At 32.4% G+C, this 25,847-nt stretch overlaps 4 protein-coding genes across 4 annotated transcripts in view; 3 read left to right on the top strand and 1 right to left on the bottom strand.

The window, feature by feature from the left end:
- LOC114331767 (probable G-protein coupled receptor CG31760) overlaps positions 1–25,847 on the bottom strand; it is a 923,592-nt gene that overhangs the window by 686,467 nt on the left and 211,278 nt on the right. The window lies entirely within an intron of this gene.
- LOC126890173 (uncharacterized) lies at positions 2,003–4,582 on the top strand. Its single transcript, XM_050659026.1, has one exon. The coding sequence runs from the start codon at positions 2,003–2,005 to the stop codon at positions 4,580–4,582; it is 2,580 nt and encodes an 859-aa protein (XP_050514983.1).
- On the top strand, positions 7,004–14,099 carry LOC126890172 (uncharacterized). The gene is made up of 2 exons (XM_050659025.1): positions 7,004–7,033; positions 11,289–14,099. Exons 1-2 carry the CDS (start codon positions 7,004–7,006, stop codon positions 14,097–14,099), a joined length of 2,841 nt encoding a protein of 946 aa, XP_050514982.1.
- LOC126890171 (uncharacterized) lies at positions 22,865–24,124 on the top strand. Its single transcript, XM_050659024.1, has one exon. The coding sequence runs from the start codon at positions 22,865–22,867 to the stop codon at positions 24,122–24,124; it is 1,260 nt and encodes a 419-aa protein (XP_050514981.1).

Genomic DNA, 25,847 nt, shown 5'->3' with positions numbered 1-25,847 from the left:
GTTCTATTTTCAAAGAGAGTTAATTGTAGTATAGCAAGTTGTTATTGAGAGTTTTGCTCCGAATTACATTTTTTGCATCGAAATTTTACAACATATTTATATTAGAGAGCCTCCTATTAGATATGTTTTTTGTCTTTTTGTGTGTTTTCTACAGCCGGTTCGAAAATCGCACTAGCAATGCATTTTTTGTTTCTCGATTTTTTCGAAGAGAGTGAATTTTAGTATAGCAAAATTGTTTTAGGTGGATTTGGCCAAAATAAGCAAGGTTTAAATACTTAAGCAGCAGGTTCGAAAATCGTAATAGCAATGCATTTTTTTTTTTCTATTTTTCGATTTTTTTCGTTCTATTTTCACAGAGAGTTAATTTTAGTATAGCAAGTTGTTATTGAGAGTTTTGCTCCGAATTTTGCATCGAAATTTTACAACATATTTCTATTAGAGAGCCTCCTATTAGATATGTTTTTTGTCTTTTTTTATGTTTTCTGCAGCAGGTTCGAAAATCGCACTAGAATTACATTTTTTAAATTTTTTCGAAGAGAGTGAATTTTAGTATAGCAAGTTGTTATTGTTTTAGGTGTATTTAGCAAGAAATAAGCAAGGTTTCATCCATTGAAGTGGAAACGAACATCCAGCAACCAAATTCGAAATCGTTGAAACTTAGAATTAAAAAAGAGGGTAAGTGATTTTGTTTTTTTATAAGCCATACAATATAATATTGAAATGATTAAGGAAATAGTTAAGCAGTCTGATAATCTATTATTAACTATTAAAAGACTTCGTAAAATAATTTTTGATAAATTTACTCAAAATGATGCTAAAGTGTGGTTAAAGCGATTAAATGCACATATTTGCAAATGTAATAATTTAATTAAAGCTAAAAAATTACCCATTGGAACTGGTAAAAAATTACAATCAAACGTAGGACATTTTAAACATTTTCGAAGAATAATTTTAAATTTTAATAGACGTGTTGGTCTAGGACTTAATTCAAAATTACGTAATAGAGTAAAATGGGAAAATGTCGCTTCAAGTTTTGCAAGCCGGATTAAGACAGGGGTTATAATAAATTTATATCATAAGGATGTAGGACCGTTTTTGGATGATGCTTTTACCGTATTTAAACAAAAAGTTAAAACTGTTTTGAAATCTAATAGAGTACTTAAAGTCAACACTACTTTGTGGGGGGAATTTATTAAAAAGACAGGTGATAGTGAGAGTTTAGATTTGATACATTTTAGCACTAAAAATGTCATTATAGATAGTTATTCGACCGATTTACACATTTGGTTTAGCGAAAATGTTAAAGATATAATTTTTAAAAAAATGTCTGAATTTTCAGAAAAAGGTTCAGGTGCCGCTCTCTCTAAAGTAATCTCATTAGAAGTTAACATCAATAAAGTTTAAAATGGGGAACGGATCATCATACATTAAACTTCCTGAACAAATTCAAAATCGTCATGCATGTATAAATATAAAAAATTACGATCAAAATTGCTTTTATTGGGCGATTATTAGCTCTCTTTATCCAGCTAAAATAAATACAGAACGTACATCGACATATCCATATTACAGTACTGTTTTGAAAACGGAGGACTTGGAAGCTCCAATGCCTTTAACTCATATCACAAAATTTGAAAAAATAAATGCTATATCAGTGAATGTTTATGCTTTGGAATTAAATCAAGTTAAGGAAAAACAATTTTATGACGTAGTACCTGCTAGACTTACACAAAACAAGCTTGATAGACATGTAAATTTGCTTCTAATTCAGGATAAATATTTTCCAAAGTTAAATGATTACGATGCTCCTCCTAGTGACGATGAAAATATTGAAATAAACTATCATTACTGCTGGATTAAAGATATGTCCAGGTTGCTAAGTTCTCAGTTAAGTAAGGACAAACATAAAAAATATATTTGTGATCGCTGTATGAATTATTTTTCCAGCGGGAATAAACTTTCGGAACATGAAGAGTTCTGCAGAGACATAAACAAATGTAAAATGACTGTTCCCAAATACGATGATGTTGCTTTTAGAAATTTCACATACACACAAACCACTCCTTTTATCATATATGCTGATTTTGAATGTCAGTTACATAATTTTACAGATTCTAATGTAAAACTGAGCAAAACAACAAAATACCAAAAGCATGTACCTTATAGTGCAGGCTATTACTTTAAATGTGCTTACGATGACGGCTTATCATATTTTCGAAGCTACAGAGGTGAAAATTGCATGGAGTGGTTTGCAAAAGAAATGGCTGAAATATCCAAATTTGTTAATTCTAAAATAAAATCAATTGTACCTATGGTTAAAAAGCCTAGTACAAGTACGGCAACTGCCTGTCATATTTGTGAGAAACGCTTTTTAGCTAAAGATATAATTGTTGTAGATCATGATCATTTTACCGGAGAGATAAGAGGATTTGCACACCAAGCATGCAATTTAAACTTCAGAAAGGTGTTTGTTGTGCCAGTAGCCTTCCATAATTTTAGTGGATATGACTCACATTTCATGATTATCGATTTATGCAAACATGGGCACCTGAGCTTACTTCCTATTAATAAAGAAAAATATATTTCTTTTACTCTACATTCAGATGAGAATAAAATTAGACTAAGATTTATCGATACTATGAGATTTATGGGAGCTTCACTCGATGAATTAGCATCACTTTTAGATACTTCAGAGAAGAAGATTTTAAAACAAGAATTTTATAGTTTAGATGATGATGCATTTAATTTATTAACTTGCAAAGGAGTATTTTGCTATGATTATGTAGATAGTTTGGAAAAATTAGAGGAAACTTCTTTACCTACAATTAGTCATTTTTATAATAAATTATGTGATGAACATATTAGCGAACAGAAGTATGCTCATGCGCAGAAAGTTTGGTCTACATTTGAATGTAAAAATTTGGGAGAGTATAGCGATTTGTATTTAAAGACAGATATTTTGCTTCTGGCTGATGTATTTGAACAATTTAGACAAAAATGTAGGGATACGTACCATTTAGATCCTGCGTGGTATTATACCATACCAGGTTATACATGGGATTGTATGCTTAGGTATACAAAATGTAGATTAGAGTTATTAAAAGATGTGGATATGATTTTGTTTATTGAAAAAGGCATACGAGGCGGAATATCTGTGTGTAGTAACCGATTTTCGGAAGCTAACAATAAGTACATGCCGACATATGACCCCACACAACCCTCTAAGTACATCATGTATTTAGATGTAAATAATCTCTATGGTTGGGCTATGAGTGAATATTTACCTTTTGGAGGATTTAAGTGGATTGAAGATGTAACCAAATTTGGTGTTGCATCTAAATCCACTAAACTTCCCAAGGGTCATATTGATATTATGTCAATTCCGAATGCTGCGAAGGAGGGCTATTTTTTTCAAGTTGACTTAGAGTATCCACTTGAATTACACGACAAACATAAAGATTTTCCATTTGCTGCCGAACACCGCATTCCTCCCGGTTCAAAACTACCAAAATTATTGCCAACTCTTTTTAATAAGTCAAAATATATTATTCATTATAGAAATTTAAAGCAGGCTTTATCCAACGGTTTAATTTTAACTAAAATACATAAAGTTTTGAAATTTAATCAATCTGCATGGCTGCGGCCCTATATTGAGTTAAATACTAACTTACGGGCTGCATCTAAGAGCAGTTTTGAGAAAAATCTCTATAAAATGATGAACAATGCTGTGTTCGGTAAGACCATGGAGAATATAAGGAGGCATAGAACTGTAAAAATATGTAAAAATTGGAATGGAAGGTATGGAGCCAAAAACTTGATTGCAAGTATTCGGTTTCACAGTCGTACTATCTTTAGTGAAAACCTAGTAGCCATCGAACTAACCAAATCAGTAGTGTGCTTTAATAAACCTCTGTATATAGGTGCAGCAATCCTAGACATATCGAAATTATGTATGTATGATTTTCATTACTCCTTCATGCTTCCAACGATGGGAGAAGAAAATTGTATGTTATTGTACATGGATACAGATAGCTTTATATATGAATTACAGTGTTTAGATGCATATAAGGAGGTTTTAAAGGTACACAACTCTAAATTCGATACATCTGACTATTCGGAAAATAACCCGTACATGATAGAACGGTTAAATAAAAAAATCCCCGGTCTAATGAAGGATGAAGCTAATGGAAAAATTATTACACATTTTATTGGCCTAAGATCAAAAATGTATACATTTAAATTACAAACAACTGATGAAGAGAGAGAAAAAGAGAGAGAACGTTTAAAACTGAAACTAAATAAGGAACAAATTGATTGTGGTATTCAAAATTTAGGTATAACCAAAAAAGCAAAAGGTGTAAAATATAATGTAGTCAAAAATATAATCACATTTGAAGATTTTGAAAATTGTTTAAAAGAATGCAAGATTAAAAGCACAAACCAAAGGTGTATTCGGTCATATCAACATTCAGTATTCAGCATAGAGCAAACAAAAACGGCTCTAAGTCCTTATGATGATAAACGATATTTAATACCAGAATCCTTTAAGACGCTTCCCTGGGGGCATTGTGATATACCATAATTTTTTAGCAAAAATATAATCGCTTTAAGACGCTGAGGGCATTTACTTGGATATTAAAAATATGTATGGCTATTGAAAAGACACAATCACTTTTCCTCAGTAATATTTAATAAAATGACTATTGTACAATATTATTTTTTCATTATCCTTTTGTAAATATATTGCGAAAATAAAACACAAGTGTTAAATACATAATATTTATTAACAAATAAAGTTATTCAAGTCATTTACAACTTTAATTTTATAATAATATACATATTCTCTCATAGCATGGCTTAACAAAGTATCTGCTGGAGAAATTTCACAAAACGCAGTCATAGCTTCAAACGGACCACATAAACTAGTATCTGTACAAAAATTCTGTTGCAACAAATATACAACATTTGTATAATATGCATGAAAGTTTAAATTTTCCAACAACGATATGCGATGAGTCACTATACTGTGGTGTACTTGAAGAATTTGCGTAACATCATTTTCATCTAAATAGTATTCCACACCATGTTTTTCAATAACAAGGAACTTTATTGAATCCAACACCAATTGTCGTATCTTGCAGTAGTCTCCACACTGAAACTCGACAGGACCAAACTCGTCTGCATAGAAAAAATCATTCACCTTTTGTGAAAACAGGTTAATTATGTCACTCCACTCAAATTTGTCTATACTAATTCTTCGACCGTCGAATAATTCTTCTTTTATGGCATGTTGACATAAAATGACGGATGCCGTAAACTGTCTAGCTGGTGATAGACCAACTTTAATTATGTAACTATCTAGTGGAAATGAGGCTTCTAACAAGTAGTATGGTTCATTCTTCGCAGCTTCTTCGAATTTTGCTAAAACTTGGTCTAGTTCGGCACCATAATTGATTTCACTTGATGAATCATCGAATACCACAGAACTTGATGAACTATAACCACTATCTTGAGAACTCATGTTGAAGAGTGAGGTGAACTAACTGAGAGCGAGGTTGCTGAGCAGTCTTTTATATTGCGTCCCTCCTCTTCAAGGTTGCATTCGCATTAAAAAGTACTAAACCACATCTTTATTATTAATCCAACTATTATGTTTATTATCGAGACCCAGCCATTGAACATACATCTTATTTCCGCGTCTGTGCAATACTTTTTCAATTAAGTAAATGTCTGTATTTTTTGTTTTCTGTAATTCTTCTTCGTAGAATCCTCCTCTAATAGGCGCTCCAGTCATATCTTCAATCAAATATGTTGTGGGATTTGTTATTTTAATTTCAGTAATTTTAAATAGTTCTGTTGTCCAATTTGGCTTATATCCCTTATCAAAAAGGTGTTTATTTTTACTAATACGCACCATATCACCAACTTTCAATTTTCTTGTACCTGATATTTTCAAGTGAGTGTAATATTTTCGTAAGATTTCTTTTTCGTTAGATTTATTAACATCAATAGGTCTAAGTCGAATTTTGCTGTGTTTCGTGTTATTGTAGTCTTTTGTAATTTGAGGCAATGTATCTATCCATTTGTAAGTACCATTAAGACTGAAATACTTGTAAAGTTTTTCCTTCAATGTTCGAATAATTCGTTCACATATGGCTGCTTTTTTAACACTAAAGGTATTATAGTGATTAATACCATGTTTTCTTATGAGGTTTTGAAACTTGGAATTGAAAAATTCTGTACCTTGGTCTGTTTGTAAATTTTTCGGAACTCGTTGAGTTTGATTTAAAATATCTGCAAACGTCTTTGTTATTTCCTCCCCTGTTTTTGTCTTTAATGGTCGAGTCCACACAAATTTTGAAAAACAGTCAATTACGACAAGAACAAAACAGATTCTGCTATCAAGATAGGGAAATCAATGTGTTAGAGAGAGAAGTACCTTTCCAATGAGTAAGAGTGAGATAGATGCTGACGTCACAGCGATGGAATAGTGTAGTTATTTTCCACTAGATGACGCCACCAATCCGCCATTTTTATTCCATTTCAGTATTTTTCCATTTCAGTATTTTTCCATTTCAGTATTTTTCCATTTCAGTATTTTTCCATTTCAGTATTTTTCCATTTCAGTATTTTGTATACAACAGCATGTAAAAAGGCTTTAGTATTTTCAGTCCTATTGGTCAACATGATTATTTAACAGAATAAAATGACACAGAAAAATGAAATTTACCTCTCCGTAGATACGCCACTGCTAATATGGAAAGATATATTATATTAGAAACTTTATTTAATTTTATTTAATAGCTAAATGATATATGGAAAAATATTAGAAACTTTGCTTAATAGCAAAGCAATTAGAAGGTAATTTAAAAAATACGTCACACTAATTGATGGAGAAAATACAGTAATTAAAGACCCATCAATATAATTACTGGACTTTGATATAAAAACGAGAAAAGTAGTGAAAATAGTGTATTCGAGTTTTCGAGGCAGTTAAGTACATATGGTATATTACAGTCAACATAGCAGCAAGGTGAGTACTATTTTTACTTTATTCTGATTTTTTATTTATATTCGTACCTTATATGCCATTCTTTCTGTTTTATTTTTCTAGTATTTCTCGATATTTTTTGCTTCTTATATATGAGAGTTTGCTTCTTTGTTCCTGAAGCTGAACTGATTTTCACGTATCCGTATATCAATTGGCCATATGTGATAGTTGTATTGCTCTTTGTACATTGTTGTCTCTTTTTTTGTAAATACACTGCTTCTCCATTCGTCTGGCTTTATCCAACTTCCATAATTCTACTAAATAAACCTATATAAAAAGCATGAAAAACGAGTTGCAGCAATTTATATCTCTCGCTCTTTATTACAATGTGTTAGAGGCATTCGATTTTATTGTGGTTACCAGCTCTTTTTCTTTTTTAATTCTTAATAAAATGATCTAATTAGTTACGTGATGGGAATAAGATATATACAAAAATAAGAAAAAAAAATGTTTTATTTCTTTGGAATAAAAAAGCCAAGTTGGTTGACTGGTTTAAAGCTTTGCAGTACAGGAGATTTGAACCTATGGTCTAACACTTACTTATTTTCAATGCAATTTAACAAAGCCTTAAATCACTCAACCAACGTGGCTTTGGAACTTTGCTCTAAAAAATAACGATGATATTCACATGTTACGACATTCATATTGATAATAAAAAGAAATAAATATTTTTCAAATAATATTTTATTCAAAATACTGTTATTTAGAGTGTGAGCTTTGGTACAGGGCACCCATATAAAAAGCGTGGCTGTCCCCTCCTTCCTTCTTTCAGCCAACGCCTCCAGTCCTTTCTGTTCTGGTATTCTCCATCTCGTCTTTTCTTTTAGATATATATTTTTGTCTTTTTGTTCTGACAACAGCATTTCCTGTCTTTATTTTTTAAGTGCTTGAATTACTTCGGAGGGAATGGAGTCTTGCATTGCAGAGTCTTAATTTCTCGATTTTTTGTTTATATTCACAACATATTTTAGTCTGATTTTAGCTTATATTCGTAACTTTGGATATATGTAATTTTTTTAGTCGAATTCTGTTTATCTTTGAACCGAAATCTATCCAAAATTTCGATAAATCCTCTATTTTTTCAAATTATTCTAATTAAACTAAAAGACTTTTGCTTAAAAATTTTGCAATATTCTTTCTATTAGAGTCCTTCCTCTATCTATCATAGGATTTTTACAGCTGTCACCGCCTTCCTTCTTTCATCCAACGTCTCCAGTCCATTCTGTGCTGACATTCTCCATATCGTCTTTTCTTTTAGATATATATTTTTGTCTTTTTGTTTCTGTTCTGACTCAACAGCATTTCCTGTCTTTATTTTTGAAGTGCTTGAACCACTTCGGAGGGAATGAAGTTGTATATAGCAAAAAATAAAAGTCGTCTGTTGTTTTGTTTCTGTTGTATCTAGAGTTGCAGCAGATTAAAATCCTATATTTTAGTTTTTAGTATTTCTCTTAGAACTTTTTTGTTCTTTTTCTTCTGTTTTGTCCAGTGCCCCATAGCGTTGCAGCAGATTAGAATTTTTAGTATTTTATTCATACATATTAGTTCTATCTTTGCTTACATTCGTAACTTATGTATGTGTAATTTTCTCGATCGAATTACTCTAACTAAACTAAAAGACTTTTGCTTTGAATTTTTTATTAGAGACCCTTCGTTTGGATATATGTTTTGTGTCGGTTCTATTCAGAGTCTCGTAGCGTTGCTTCAAATCTCGCAATATTTTTTCTATTTTTATCGATTTTTTCGAAGAGGTTGTTTATAGCAAGTTGTTATTGTTTTAGGTGGATTTAGCAAAAAAAAATAAGCAAGGTTTCATCCATTGCAGTGGAAACGAACATCCAGCAGCCAAATTCGAAATCGTTGAAACTTAGAATAAAAAAGAGGGTAAGTGATTTTGTTTTTTTTTTATAAGCCATACAATATAATACTGAAATGATTAAGGAAATACTTAAGCAGCGGGTTCGAAAATCGCAATAGCAATGTATTTTTTTTTTCTAGTTCTTAATTTTTTTCGTTCTGTTTTCAAAGAGAGTGAATTTTAGTATAGCAAGGTGTTATTGAGAGTTTTGCTCCGAATTACATTTTTTGCATCGAAATTTTACAACATATTTCTATTAGAGAGCTTCCTATTAGATATGTTTTTGTCTTTTTGTGTGTTTTCTACAGCCGGTTCGAAAATCGCACTAGCAATGCATTTTTTGTTTCTCGATTTTTTCGAAGAGAGTGAATTTTAGTATAGCAAATTGTTATTGTTTTAGGTGGATTTAGCAAAAAATAAGCAAGGTTTCATCCATTGTAGTGGAAACGAACATCCAACAGCCAAATTCAAAATCGTTGAAACTTAGAATAAAAAAAGGGTAAGTGCTTTTGTTTTTTTAACCATACATATAATATAGTGAAATACTTAAGCAGCGGGTTCGAAAATCGCAATAGCGATGTATTTTTTCTTCTATTTTTCGATTTTTTTCGTTCTATTTTCAAAGAGAGTTAATTGTAGTATAGCAAGTTGTTATTGAGAGTTTTGCTCCGAATTACATTTTTTGCATCGAAATTTTACAACATATTTATATTAGAGAGCCTCCTATTAGATATGTTTTTTGTCTTTTTGTGTGTTTTCTACAGCCGGTTCGAAAATCGCACTAGCAATGCATTTTTTGTTTCTCGATTTTTTCGAAGAGAGTGAATTTTAGTATAGCAAAATTGTTTTAGGTGGATTTGGCCAAAATAAGCAAGGTTTAAATACTTAAGCAGCAGGTTCGAAAATCGTAATAGCAATGCATTTTTTTTTTCTATTTTTCGATTTTTTTCGTTCTATTTTCACAGAGAGTTAATTTTAGTATAGCAAGTTGTTATTGAGAGTTTTGCTCCGAATTTTGCATCGAAATTTTACAACATATTTCTATTAGAGAGCCTCCTATTAGATATGTTTTTTGTCTTTTTTTATGTTTTCTGCAGCAGGTTCGAAAATCGCACTAGAATTACATTTTTTAAATTTTTTCGAAGAGAGTGAATTTTAGTATAGCAAGTTGTTATTGTTTTAGGTGTATTTAGCAAGAAATAAGCAAGGTTTCATCCATTGAAGTGGAAACGAACATCCAGCAACCAAATTCGAAATCGTTGAAACTTAGAATTAAAAAAGAGGGTAAGTGATTTTGTTTTTTTATAAGCCATACAATATAATATTGAAATGATTAAGGAAATAGTTAAGCAGTCTGATAATCTATTATTAACTATTAAAAGACTTCGTAAAATAATTTTTGATAAATTTACTCAAAATGATGCTAAAGTGTGGTTAAAGCGATTAAATGCACATATTTGCAAATGTAATAATTTAATTAAAGCTAAAAAATTACCCATTGGAACTGGTAAAAAATTACAATCAAACGTAGGACATTTTAAACATTTTCGAAGAATAATTTTAAATTTTAATAGACGTGTTGGTCTAGGACTTAATTCAAAATTACGTAATAGAGTAAAATGGGAAAATGTCGCTTCAAGTTTTGCAAGCCGGATTAAGACAGGGGTTATAATAAATTTATATCATAAGGATGTAGGACCGTTTTTGGATGATGCTTTTACCGTATTTAAACAAAAAGTTAAAACTGTTTTGAAATCTAATAGAGTACTTAAAGTCAACACTACTTTGTGGGGGGAATTTATTAAAAAGACAGGTGATAGTGAGAGTTTAGATTTGATACATTTTAGCACTAAAAATGTCATTATAGATAGTTATTCGACCGATTTACACATTTGGTTTAGCGAAAATGTTAAAGATATAATTTTTAAAAAAATGTCTGAATTTTCAGAAAAAGGTTCAGGTGCCGCTCTCTCTAAAGTAATCTCATTAGAAGTTAACATCAATAAAGTTGAAATTGGGAACGGATCATCATACATTAAACTTCCTGAACAAATTCAAAATCGTCATGCATGTATAAATATAAAAAATTACGATCAAAATTGCTTTTATTGGGCGATTATTAGCTCTCTTTATCCAGCTAAAATAAATACAGAACGTACATCGACATATCCATATTACAGTACTGTTTTGAAAACGGAGGACTTGGAAGCTCCAATGCCTTTAACTCATATCACAAAATTTGAAAAAATAAATGCTATATCAGTGAATGTTTATGCTTTGGAATTAAATCAAGTTAAGGAAAAACAATTTTATGACGTAGTACCTGCTAGACTTACACAAAACAAGCTTGATAGACATGTAAATTTGCTTCTAATTCAGGATAAATATTTTCCAAAGTTAAATGATTACGATGCTCCTCCTAGTGACGATGAAAATATTGAAATAAACTATCATTACTGCTGGATTAAAGATATGTCCAGGTTGCTAAGTTCTCAGTTAAGTAAGGACAAACATAAAAAATATATTTGTGATCGCTGTATGAATTATTTTTCCAGCGGGAATAAACTTTCGGAACATGAAGAGTTCTGCAGAGACATAAACAAATGTAAAATGACTGTTCCCAAATACGATGATGTTGCTTTTAGAAATTTCACATACACACAAACCACTCCTTTTATCATATATGCTGATTTTGAATGTCAGTTACATAATTTTACAGATTCTAATGTAAAACTGAGCAAAACAACAAAATACCAAAAGCATGTACCTTATAGTGCAGGCTATTACTTTAAATGTGCTTACGATGACGGCTTATCATATTTTCGAAGCTACAGAGGTGAAAATTGCATGGAGTGGTTTGCAAAAGAAATGGCTGAAATATCCAAATTTGTTAATTCTAAAATAAAATCAATTGTACCTATGGTTAAAAAGCCTAGTACAAGTACGGCAACTGCCTGTCATATTTGTGAGAAACGCTTTTTAGCTAAAGATATAATTGTTGTAGATCATGATCATTTTACCGGAGAGATAAGAGGATTTGCACACCAAGCATGCAATTTAAACTTCAGAAAGGTGTTTGTTGTGCCAGTAGCCTTCCATAATTTTAGTGGATATGACTCACATTTCATGATTATCGATTTATGCAAACATGGGCACCTGAGCTTACTTCCTATTAATAAAGAAAAATATATTTCTTTTACTCTACATTCAGATGAGAATAAAATTAGACTAAGATTTATCGATACTATGAGATTTATGGGAGCTTCACTCGATGAATTAGCATCACTTTTAGATACTTCAGAGAAGAAGATTTTAAAACAAGAATTTTATAGTTTAGATGATGATGCATTTAATTTATTAACTTGCAAAGGAGTATTTTGCTATGATTATGTAGATAGTTTGGAAAAATTAGAGGAAACTTCTTTACCTACAATTAGTCATTTTTATAATAAATTATGTGATGAACATATTAGCGAACAGAAGTATGCTCATGCGCAGAAAGTTTGGTCTACATTTGAATGTAAAAATTTGGGAGAGTATAGCGATTTGTATTTAAAGACAGATATTTTGCTTCTGGCTGATGTATTTGAACAATTTAGACAAAAATGTAGGGATACGTACCATTTAGATCCTGCGTGGTATTATACCATACCAGGTTATACATGGGATTGTATGCTTAGGTATACAAAATGTAGATTAGAGTTATTAAAAGATGTGGATATGATTTTGTTTATTGAAAAAGGCATACGAGGCGGAATATCTGTGTGTAGTAACCGATTTTCGGAAGCTAACAATAAGTACATGCCGACATATGACCCCACACAACCCTCTAAGTACATCATGTATTTAGATGTAAATAATCTCTATGGTTGGGCTATGAGTGAATATTTACCTTTTGGAGGATTTAAGTGGATTGAAGATGTAACCAAATTTGGTGTTGCATCTAAATCCACTAAACTTCCCAAGGGTCATATTGATATTATGTCAATTCCGAATGCTGCGAAGGAGGGCTATTTTTTTCAAGTTGACTTAGAGTATCCACTTGAATTACACGACAAACATAAAGATTTTCCATTTGCTGCCGAACACCGCATTCCTCCCGGTTCAAAACTACCAAAATTATTGCCAACTCTTTTTAATAAGTCAAAATATATTATTCATTATAGAAATTTAAAGCAGGCTTTATCCAACGGTTTAATTTTAACTAAAATACATAAAGTTTTGAAATTTAATCAATCTGCATGGCTGCGGCCCTATATTGAGTTAAATACTAACTTACGGGCTGCATCTAAGAGCAGTTTTGAGAAAAATCTCTATAAAATGATGAACAATGCTGTGTTCGGTAAGACCATGGAGAATATAAGGAGGCATAGAACTGTAAAAATATGTAAAAATTGGAATGGAAGGTATGGAGCCAAAAACTTGATTGCAAGTATTCGGTTTCACAGTCGTACTATCTTTAGTGAAAACCTAGTAGCCATCGAACTAACCAAATCAGTAGTGTGCTTTAATAAACCTCTGTATATAGGTGCAGCAATCCTAGACATATCGAAATTATGTATGTATGATTTTCATTACTCCTTCATGCTTCCAACGATGGGAGAAGAAAATTGTATGTTATTGTACATGGATACAGATAGCTTTATATATGAATTACAGTGTTTAGATGCATATAAGGAGGTTTTAAAGGTACACAACTCTAAATTCGATACATCTGACTATTCGGAAAATAACCCGTACATGATAGAACGGTTAAATAAAAAAATCCCCGGTCTAATGAAGGATGAAGCTAATGGAAAAATTATTACACATTTTATTGGCCTAAGATCAAAAATGTATACATTTAAATTACAAACAACTGATGAAGAGAGAGAAAAAGAGAGAGAACGTTTAAAACTGAAACTAAATAAGGAACAAATTGATTGTGGTATTCAAAATTTAGGTATAACCAAAAAAGCAAAAGGTGTAAAATATAATGTAGTCAAAAATATAATCACATTTGAAGATTTTGAAAATTGTTTAAAAGAATGCAAGATTAAAAGCACAAACCAAAGGTGTATTCGGTCATATCAACATTCAGTATTCAGCATAGAGCAAACAAAAACGGCTCTAAGTCCTTATGATGATAAACGATATTTAATACCAGAATCCTTTAAGACGCTTCCCTGGGGGCATTGTGATATACCATAATTTTTTAGCAAAAATATAATCGCTTTAAGACGCTGAGGGCATTTACTTGGATATTAAAAATATGTATGGCTATTGAAAAGACACAATCACTTTTCCTCAGTAATATTTAATAAAATGACTATTGTACAATATTATTTTTTCATTATCCTTTTGTAAATATATTGCGAAAATAAAACACAAGTGTTAAATACATAATATTTATTAACAAATAAAGTTATTCAAGTCATTTACAACTTTAATTTTATAATAATATACATATTCTCTCATAGCATGGCTTAACAAAGTATCTGCTGGAGAAATTTCACAAAACGCAGTCATAGCTTCAAACGGACCACATAAACTAGTATCTGTACAAAAATTCTGTTGCAACAAATATACAACATTTGTATAATATGCATGAAAGTTTAAATTTTCCAACAACGATATGCGATGAGTCACTATACTGTGGTGTACTTGAAGAATTTGCGTAACATCATTTTCATCTAAATAGTATTCCACACCATGTTTTTCAATAACAAGGAACTTTATTGAATCCAACACCAATTGTCGTATCTTGCAGTAGTCTCCACACTGAAACTCGACAGGACCAAACTCGTCTGCATAGAAAAAATCATTCACCTTTTGTGAAAACAGGTTAATTATGTCACTCCACTCAAATTTGTCTATACTAATTCTTCGACCGTCGAATAATTCTTCTTTTATGGCATGTTGACATAAAATGACGGATGCCGTAAACTGTCTAGCTGGTGATAGACCAACTTTAATTATGTAACTATCTAGTGGAAATGAGGCTTCTAACAAGTAGTATGGTTCATTCTTCGCAGCTTCTTCGAATTTTGCTAAAACTTGGTCTAGTTCGGCACCATAATTGATTTCACTTGATGAATCATCGAATACCACAGAACTTGATGAACTATAACCACTATCTTGAGAACTCATGTTGAAGAGTGAGGTGAACTAACTGAGAGCGAGGTTGCTGAGCAGTCTTTTATATTGCGTCCCTCCTCTTCAAGGTTGCATTCGCATTAAAAAGTACTAAACCACATCTTTATTATTAATCCAACTATTATGTTTATTATCGAGACCCAGCCATTGAACATACATCTTATTTCCGCGTCTGTGCAATACTTTTTCAATTAAGTAAATGTCTGTATTTTTTGTTTTCTGTAATTCTTCTTCGTAGAATCCTCCTCTAATAGGATAATTATTGCCAACTCTTTTTAATAAGTCAAAATATATTATTCATTATAGAAATTTAAAGCAGGCTTTATCCAACGGTTTAATTTTAACTAAAATACATAAAGTTTTGAAATTTAATCAATCTGCATGGCTGCGGCCCTATATTGAGTTAAATACTAACTTACGGGCTGCATCTAAGAGCAGTTTTGAGAAAAATCTCTATAAAATGATGAACAATGCTGTGTTCGGTAAGACCATGGAGAATATAAGGAGGCATAGAACTGTAAAAATATGTAAAAATTGGAATGGAAGGTATGGAGCCAAAAACTTGATTGCAAGTATTCGGTTTCACAGTCGTACTATCTTTAGTGAAAACCTAGTAGCCATCGAACTAACCAAATCAGTAGTGTGCTTTAATAAACCTCTGTATATAGGTGCAGCAATCCTAGACATATCGAAATTATGTATGTATGATTTTCATTACTCCTTCATGCTTCCAACGATGGGAGAAGAAAATTGTATGTTATTGTACATGGATACAGATAGCTTTATATATGAATTACAGTGTTTAGATGCATATAAGGAGGTTTTAAAGGTACACAACTCTAAATTCGATACATCTGACTATTCGGAAAATAACCCGTACATGATAGAACGGTTAAATAAAAAAATCCCCGGTCTAATGAAGGATGAAGCTAATGGAAAAATTATTACACATTTTATTGGCCTAAGATCAAAAATGTATACATTTAAATTACAAACAACTGATGAAGAGAGAGAAAAAGAGAGAGAACGTTTAAAACTGAAACTAAATAAGGAACAAATTGATTGTGGTATTCAAAATTTAGGTATAACCAAAAAAGCAAAAGGTGTAAAATATAATGTAGTCAAAAATATAATCACATTTGAAGATTTTGAAAATTGTTTAAAAGAATGCAAGATTAAAAGCACAAACCAAAGGTGTATTCGGTCATATCAACATTCAGTATTCAGCATAGAGCAAACAAAAACGGCTCTAAGTCCTTATGATGATAAACGATATTTAATACCAGAATCCTTTAAGACGCTTCCCTGGGGGCATTGTGATATACCATAATTTTTTAGCAAAAATATAATCGCTTTAAGACGCTGAGGGCATTTACTTGGATATTAAAAATATGTATGGCTATTGAAAAGACACAATCACTTTTCCTCAGTAATATTTAATAAAATGACTATTGTACAATATTATTTTTTCATTATCCTTTTGTAAATATATTGCGAAAATAAAACACAAGTGTTAAATACATAATATTTATTAACAAATAAAGTTATTCAAGTCATTTACAACTTTAATTTTATAATAATATACATATTCTCTCATAGCATGGCTTAACAAAGTATCTGCTGGAGAAATTTCACAAAACGCAGTCATAGCTTCAAACGGACCACATAAACTAGTATCTGTACAAAAATTCTGTTGCAACAAATATACAACATTTGTATAATATGCATGAAAGTTTAAATTTTCCAACAACGATATGCGATGAGTCACTATACTGTGGTGTACTTGAAGAATTTGCGTAACATCATTTTCATCTAAATAGTATTCCACACCATGTTTTTCAATAACAAGGAACTTTATTGAATCCAACACCAATTGTCGTATCTTGCAGTAGTCTCCACACTGAAACTCGACAGGACCAAACTCGTCTGCATAGAAAAAATCATTCACCTTTTGTGAAAACAGGTTAATTATGTCACTCCACTCAAATTTGTCTATACTAATTCTTCGACCGTCGAATAATTCTTCTTTTATGGCATGTTGACATAAAATGACGGATGCCGTAAACTGTCTAGCTGGTGATAGACCAACTTTAATTATGTAACTATCTAGTGGAAATGAGGCTTCTAACAAGTAGTATGGTTCATTCTTCGCAGCTTCTTCGAATTTTGCTAAAACTTGGTCTAGTTCGGCACCATAATTGATTTCACTTGATGAATCATCGAATACCACAGAACTTGATGAACTATAACCACTATCTTGAGAACTCATGTTGAAGAGTGAGGTGAACTAACTGAGAGCGAGGTTGCTGAGCAGTCTTTTATATTGCGTCCCTCCTCTTCAAGGTTGCATTCGCATTAAAAAGTACTAAACCACATCTTTATTATTAATCCAACTATTATGTTTATTATCGAGACCCAGCCATTGAACATACATCTTATTTCCGCGTCTGTGCAATACTTTTTCAATTAAGTAAATGTCTGTATTTTTTGTTTTCTGTAATTCTTCTTCGTAGAATCCTCCTCTAATAGGCGCTCCAGTCATATCTTCAATCAAATATGTTGTGGGATTTGTTATTTTAATTTCAGTAATTTTAAATAGTTCTGTTGTCCAATTTGGCTTATATCCCTTATCAAAAAGGTGTTTATTTTTACTAATACGCACCATATCACCAACTTTCAATTTTCTTGTACCTGATATTTTCAAGTGAGTGTAATATTTTCGTAAGATTTCTTTTTCGTTAGATTTATTAACATCAATAGGTCTAAGTCGAATTTTGCTGTGTTTCGTGTTATTGTAGTCTTTTGTAATTTGAGGCAATGTATCTATCCATTTGTAAGTACCATTAAGACTGAAATACTTGTAAAGTTTTTCCTTCAATGTTCGAATAATTCGTTCACATATGGCTGCTTTTTTAACACTAAAGGTATTATAGTGATTAATACCATGTTTTCTTATGAGGTTTTGAAACTTGGAATTGAAAAATTCTGTACCTTGGTCTGTTTGTAAATTTTTCGGAACTCGTTGAGTTTGATTTAAAATATCTGCAAACGTCTTTGTTATTTCCTCCCCTGTTTTTGTCTTTAATGGTCGAGTCCACACAAATTTTGAAAAACAGTCAATTACGACAAGAATGAGCTTGTAAGATTTATTTTGATTGGCATAGGATCTCATCTCAGCAATATCCATTTGCCATAAATCATCTAGTCCTTTAATGACGGTTCGTCGACGAGGATAATTTTTTCGTGCTGGTTTATGTAATTCGTTGACCAATTGTTGTTTTTCTTTAGACATTACGAATTTAAACTTAAGACGATTGTCCCATGAAGTAATGTTATCTACTGCGTTCTGTAATGTAGGTTACATTTGATTTATTAAGTATTTTCGATGGGAAATTATTTTTCAGGACAACATTTGATTTATTCTCTTGTTAGTCTTATTTACTGTCAAGGTATTTTCTGTAGCTTTTTGTAGATTCAATGCCTTGTTAATCCTATCTACTGTCACGGTATTTTCTCCAACAGATTCTTGTTTTATTACATTCTGGATACTTACTGCTTTTTGTAAATCATTCATTTCTTTTGTTAAATCAGATATTTTCAAGACAGCCAGTTTATTTGCATCAGATAACTCATTATTTTTTTTATTAAAATTGCTTTCAATCTTCCCGATGGAGTTTTGAAAGTCAGAAATTTTTTGTTCAAGTTGAGTATCTTTTGAACTATATTCTTTTTGCATCAAGGTAATCTCTTTTCGCAGAAAATTTTTTATATTTGCAATGTGGTCATCTACATATTTCTTGTTGGAAAGATGTATACCTGATACAGGAGGATCTCGTTTAATATCCTTATTTACTGCATGTATCTGGTTTTGTAAATCTAAAATGGATTGTTTGAAGCCTTCACGCAGCTTTTGAATAGCTTGTTCATTAGAACGATAATGATGACGACCAAACTTATCAACACTCATGTTGGAAATGATGTCTAATCTGACCTAACATTAATATATAATATCTGCTTCACGTAATTCGTTGATAATGGCAACAATTTCGTTACTATGGGATGTGTTTCCTGCTTCTTGGGAAGCAATCAACAATTCGAGTCTATCACATAGTTCATTTGGATCATCCCAATATACATATTCAATAGGATTATCGTTGTAAATCAAATGAGAAGCATCGATGAACCCTGATCCTTTGGAGGTAGATGAAGTTGCTGACGATGATGAACGAGTTGCTTTTACTACTTCTAAAGGTGATTTCTTTGATGTAGTAGACCGAGTTTTCGGTGGTGAACGAGTCGCTTTCTCTTGACCTTCGAGAGACTGTTTCTTTAATCTAGTAGATTTAATTTTCGGTGATTGCTTCTTTGCTTTTTTAGGTTTAAACAACGGTTTGACAATATTAAGATATTTTTCTGCAGTTGCACCGTTAAGATGGCCTATGGAATTGTGATGAACTTCAGTATTATTTAATTCTTTATATTGTTTTAAATCTTCATTTTCATGATTCGTTGATACTGTATCGGAAAATACATCGTTATCGCTATCTTCTTTTTTCACCTCTTCTTCTGATTTCATCTCTTCCTTTTTGACGTGTTTAAGCTTGTTATTAGTAGCATGATGTGAGGATTGTGCAATATCTTTTAGTGGTTTAGTTATGGGTTCAAAGAGTTTATTTAGCGTATCGTCTTGTTCTGTCCTACCTAGCTTTAATGCCAAATACTTTTTGCGAATGACTTGAGCTAATTCAGCAACTTTACGCTTGCGTGCAGCTACCTCTTTGTCTAACATGTTGTTATGGAATGCGTGTATTTCGATCATAACTACAATTTTATAAACTTGTCGAAGCCTAAACGATATCGTCCGTTAGAAATATCGAAATCCTTAACAATTACGAACGTGCCATACTTATCCTCCCAACATTCAGAACAAATTTTTTTAAATTGAACAAATGTCATGTCAGGTGAGACGTGATCATCAAAGACGTGTTTTAAATTGAGCTCATCCTGTTTAAACAATACAATAAGGTTGGCATTATCACGCAGGAGTTGTTTGCCTGCTCTACTGTATGATTGACATATGTATGCACAATCGATATCTTTATGTCTTCCCATACAGTAATATTCACGTATTGTTTGTTGTGGATCCGTAGATATGTCATCAAATATGAATACTGAGTTTGGTTTAGCTTCGCCAGGACTTATTACGGCATCATTGTCTTTAAATGGAAAATAGCCAACCTCTTTCACAGATTCCAACACTTCCTTCAAAAACTGATACTTGGGTTGAAACAACGATTTTGAATATACGTAAACATTTTTGAATTTAGCGCCATTTAGATCAAACAGTAATGCCAGCATAGCATTCGTTTTTCCACATCCGCTTGGGCCACATACGATAGCACGAAAAGAATGTGGTAGCAATACACCATGTTTACTGATTCTTGTCACGTTATCGACAAAATCCAAGTTCTCCACTGCTAGTGTCGTATCTTGTTGAATGACCTTCATATTGTGATTAAGATGTATTTTATTCGCTTGGTTATATAAAGAAATTTTTCAAGAAGCGATTCATTTCAATGTTAGTCGTTCAAGGTGAAGGAGTGTTGAATTCTCTGATCAACAATATACCGTTTGAATTGCATGCCCCTGGTTACCAGTATCTAGGACCTGGAACTAAATTACAGAAACGTCTAGCTCGTGGAGATCCAGGGATAAATCCATTAGATCGAGCTGCGAGAGATCATGATATTGCATATTCTCATAGTAATTCATTGAAAGATAGACATAAAGCAGATTGGGTATTGGAAAACAAAGCGTGGGAACGAGTTACAGCAAACGACGCATCTTTGAGTGAAAAAGCCACTGCCTGGTTGACTACTACAGCAATGAAAGTTAAACGAAAACTAGGTATGGGTATGAAACGTGGTAAAGGTGTTGGTTCATTTAAGCGACACGTGCTACAACCAATTATCAGAACGTTGAAACGAACTCCTCCGTCACCAAATTTGCGTAAATCAGCCCTAGTTGCACTTGCAGCAGCTAGAACAGCCGTGAAGAATATAGGTGGGAAAAGAAATGTACGAGTTCCAAGAATCATTCCATTCGAATCAAAATCTGGTGGTATTTTACCTTTAATCCCCATCTTTGCAGGCTTATCAGCTCTTGGTAGTTTGGCTGGTGGTGCAAGTGCCATCGCAAAGACTGTAATTGATTCAAAGAATGCTCAAAAGAAACTAGAAGAGGACAAACGTCATAATAAAGCTATGGAGCATCTAGGCAAAGGATTATACCTTCGAAAAAACGCTAAAGGAGGCTTTGGATTATATTTAAAAAAGTCAAAAAACTACCGCTGAAGCTACCTAATAGACCTTTAACCAATGTGGACTTGAATAAATTTGTTAAACTACTTATAATTCCAAATTTTCGTGGTGTGTTTATGAGGGATAATTTACCTCGTTACCCTCATAAACATGAATGTGCTATAATTAATCTCGATATTTCAACAAACCCTGGTACACATTGGGTAGCTTACAGAAAGATAAACAAAGACATAGAGTATTTTGATTCATATGGTTGCTTGAAGCCACCTCAAGAACTAGTTTCCTATTTGAATGGTGGAAGAATTGCCTATAATAACGATCAATATCAAAGTTATAATCAAATAAACTGTGGACATTTGTGCTTAAAGTTTCTGTATAATGGAAAATATAAGCGCTGATGTCTGGTATGAATTACCACAAGATATTCGCCATGCACTAGAATATTATTTACCTTGCAAGAAAGACTATAAGAAACACGTATGGTGCGATGTTTGTGGGACGATGGAAAGTGTATGTGTATTTTGTAGAATACCGTATTATGAACAAAATATAAATAAAACAAGAAAAACATGTAACATTATTCTAAGAAAAATAAAGAAATGTTTAACATATTTTGGTATTTAACTTACTGCACCTTTTACCTCCTATCAGTCATGTCTCGATTATTGACCCTAACAAGTACTACAAACGAGTTTTTGTTTACTCCTCAAGTGCCTCTTGTGCTTGATCCGCTACGGCAGTATTATGTAGCAGTGTTGGGATTTCATACATTTAATTCAATTCCAAACATTGATGGTGAAAAGTTTTATTTCTATGAGCAGAATGATCGTACAAAGTTGCGTTATATCGAAATTCCATCAGGATCGTATGAAATTACCGATATCGAAGCATACATTCGAAATAAATTAATGGGTATATACAATTCGGTTCAGGAGTTCACTTTAAAACCGAACAACAATACGCTTAAATGTGAAATTTTCTGTCAAGATCATACCATTACTTTCGAGAAAGAAGATAGTCTTGGTAAATTATTGGGTTTCTCCTCAAATAGAGTGTTAAAATCAGGAAAAATGCATTCTTCAGACCAACCTGTAAATATTATAAAAGTATCAAGTCTACTATTTGAATGCAACATTACTGAAGGAGCCTTCTACGAAGACAGACCTGTACACACCATTCTGCATTTTCCGATAAATGTTGATCCAGGTTTTTCTATTGATGAACGTCCTCATAACCCTATATACATACCAATAAGCAGCAGTATACGTGAAATTACCAAAATTACTGTTAGTATAGTCGATCAGGAATTAAGACCTGTTAACTTTAGAGGAGAGAAAAGTACGCTCCATTTGGATTTTAAGGAAACGATATAGATGGGTTTAATTATAAAACAAAACTCTACAAGTCAATATCCATTAGTCTCACGCAGATCCTGCATGCAACGTGACGTGTCTGCTGCCAATAAAGCCTTTCTTGTTGCCATTGGATTAAAGCTGAAAGATGTCAAAACGTCAATACATTCGACGGGGGGTTCAACAGCAGGAGCCTCAACCTCATATTTTCGATCTTTACCAAAAACCTCTGTTCGATAATACTATTAGAAAAGAAGAATTTCGTACATATACACCATACATCAAATCATTTAATAATAGTGACGTTGTCGAATTTATCATAAATCAATCAGATGCGTTTTTTGCGATACACGAAACGCTGTTGGAAATTAAAGGAAGTATAGAGAAAGTAGGTGATGGCGTGGTTTCTCTTGCACCGAATGCTGGAGCTTTCTTGTTTGATACATGTACGTATATCCAAAGTTCACATGATATGGAAATAGTTAGAGACCCAGGTGTAGTTAGCACTATTCGCAGTTTGTTATGTTATACTCCTGAAGATTCCAAGTTTCTCAGTACTGCAGGATGGAACTATCCGAATAATCCATATATATCGGGAGACAACTTTAGTCTACTGATTCCGATAAAACATATATTCAACATTTTCAACGACTACAATAAATTAACCTATGGCCGTCAAGTGTTTCGATTTGTTCGAGCACGCAATGATAGAGACTGTATTCTAGTGAAAGAACCTAATGCTACAACAACAACAACAGTATCTTTAACTGTTTCCAGCATGGAACTCAAGGTCAAGCATGTCTTTCCCAATGATGATATGAAAATTGAATTAATGACTCCGATTAAGAATAATGTGCCGATAACTATACCTTTCCGTAAATGGGAGCTCAATGAACTACCTTCACTTACGTCAGGATCTCGACGCGAGATATGGAGTGTAAAGACAACTTCATCTGTTGAACGCCCACGCTATGTCATTGTGGCTTTTCAAACTTCTAAACGAGATGACATACACGCTGATCCAACGTTATTTGATCACATTAGAATGTCCAGCGTGCGATTGGTTATTAATGGAGAATACTGGCCTAACGAGAGAATGCAATTGGATTTTGCAAAAAATGACTATGCTATAGCTCACTATAACTATACGGAATTCTTTCCTAGTTATACTCTTTCCTCAACAAAACATCCCATCTTAGATTATGCTGCTTTCAAGAAATATGCCTTATTTGTTTTTGACTGTTCCAAGCAGGATGATACGTCATTCAGATCAGGAACCGTTGATGTTAAACTGGAAATCGAAGCAGATGAAGGTTTTCCGGCAGGCACTCGAGCCTACTGTTTAATTGTTCACGACAGCCTACTCGAATACTTTCCTCTAACAGAAGTTATCAAAAATATTATTTAAGTAGGTTTAAAGAGTACGTTACTCAGTATCAATCATCACGCTTAATCATGAGGATTGCTCTAGTTGACATACAGGGATTTATGGTAGATGGATGGTTTGTACCCAAGGAACTCAGCATTGAAATTGGTTTTAAACGACATCATTACATATTTACGTCTCCGCAACCGTTTACTTCATTAACTAATCAAGATAAGAAGACAGTATTCTTCTTGGAGAAAAACGTGCATGGCATTCGGTATTCCAATGGTGATGTGGAATATTCCAAAATAAATCAAATACTAGAATCCAAGTTATTGTATGCTGCCGATTACATTTACGTTCGAGGAGAACAAAAAAGCAGATTTTTACAACAGAAATGTAATATGATTGGAGTTTTTCCTACAATTATTGATGTCTGCAAATTTGATTATACGCCTTGCGTTTGTAAATTTGCTCCTGATGCAAACCCCTGTCACGCCAATGGAGTGTTTTTATGTACCGAAAGAAACGTGGATCGCCTACGTCAATGGTTTTGTAATACGATATTACCTGTATAATTATGTTTTATAATAAAAATGTATAGAAAACTATTGACTCTTAATTAAAACTCCTTATTTACTCATAAATTTTTATATTACGTGTCAAATCCTCTATTTACAATTTTTTTAAAAATAATTTTTAAAATTAAAATAAATACAGGCATTAAAAATAAACAGGTCAATGCGAATATATTATTAATTTCATTTTTCATGTTTCCGCTGGTGGTGTTATCGTCCATGGTTGAATATGTCCTAGTGGATATGTTCTATCGCTAATATGTAGGTTCTCTAATTGTTTGATAATTTTTCTTAAATCCTGATATACTTTAATATCTTTCTGTAACTCAATGAGTTTATCTTGAAACTGTTCAACTTTATGTCTGTACTCACTCAAAGACATGGCGCTACTAACAAATTTGTTTTAGTAAAAATACATATCTAATGCCTTTATGACATGATGTTTAATTTTTCTATTACACCATCGCTTAAACATAAATTATGTTACGGTCGTAGATAAAATATAGTATGCAACTCGTAAAGCTTAGATTTCTACACGTGACTGGTTTAAATAACATATTCGATACTCCCCACACCTTTATTTTATGGTCGTAGATAAAATATAGTATGCAGCTCGTAACGGTTAGTTTATGGATTAAATAACATATTCGATACTCCCCCACACCTTTACCGTATCACAATCTCCAATCAGACCAATGCTAACGAGATGTCACCATCGCTTAAGCATACTAAATTATCGGTCGTAGATAAAATATAGTATGCAACACGTAGAGCTTAGATTTCTGCACGTGACTGGCTTAAATAACATATTATGTAAAAGAAGAAGAATAGACAGTTGACAAAAAGAAGAAGAGCGTGGCGACTAGCACAGAACGGAAAATTGTTTTGTTTTTAATTTATTCACTATTTTAATTTAAAAATAGCGTCATCTAGCGGCTAATAGCTAAACTATGGTAGATTTCTTTGACGTAATGTCAAGGAAAATTGGAATAAAAATAGCGAATTTAAATAAAAATACTGAAATGGAATAAAAATGGCGGATTTGAATAAAAATGGCGAATTGGAATAAAAATGGAGGATTGGTGGCGCCATCTAGCTAAACTATGGTAGATTCCATTATGGAAGATTCCTTGTGACGTCAGCATCTATCTCACTCTTACTCATTGGAAAGGTACTTCTCTCTCTAA

Source organism: Diabrotica virgifera, chromosome 8 (genome assembly GCF_917563875.1).
Source record: "Diabrotica virgifera virgifera chromosome 8, PGI_DIABVI_V3a".
In the NCBI taxonomy this organism is placed as follows: Eukaryota; Metazoa; Arthropoda; class Insecta; order Coleoptera; family Chrysomelidae; genus Diabrotica; species Diabrotica virgifera.
This window is presented reverse-complemented; position numbering and strand designations above follow the sequence as displayed.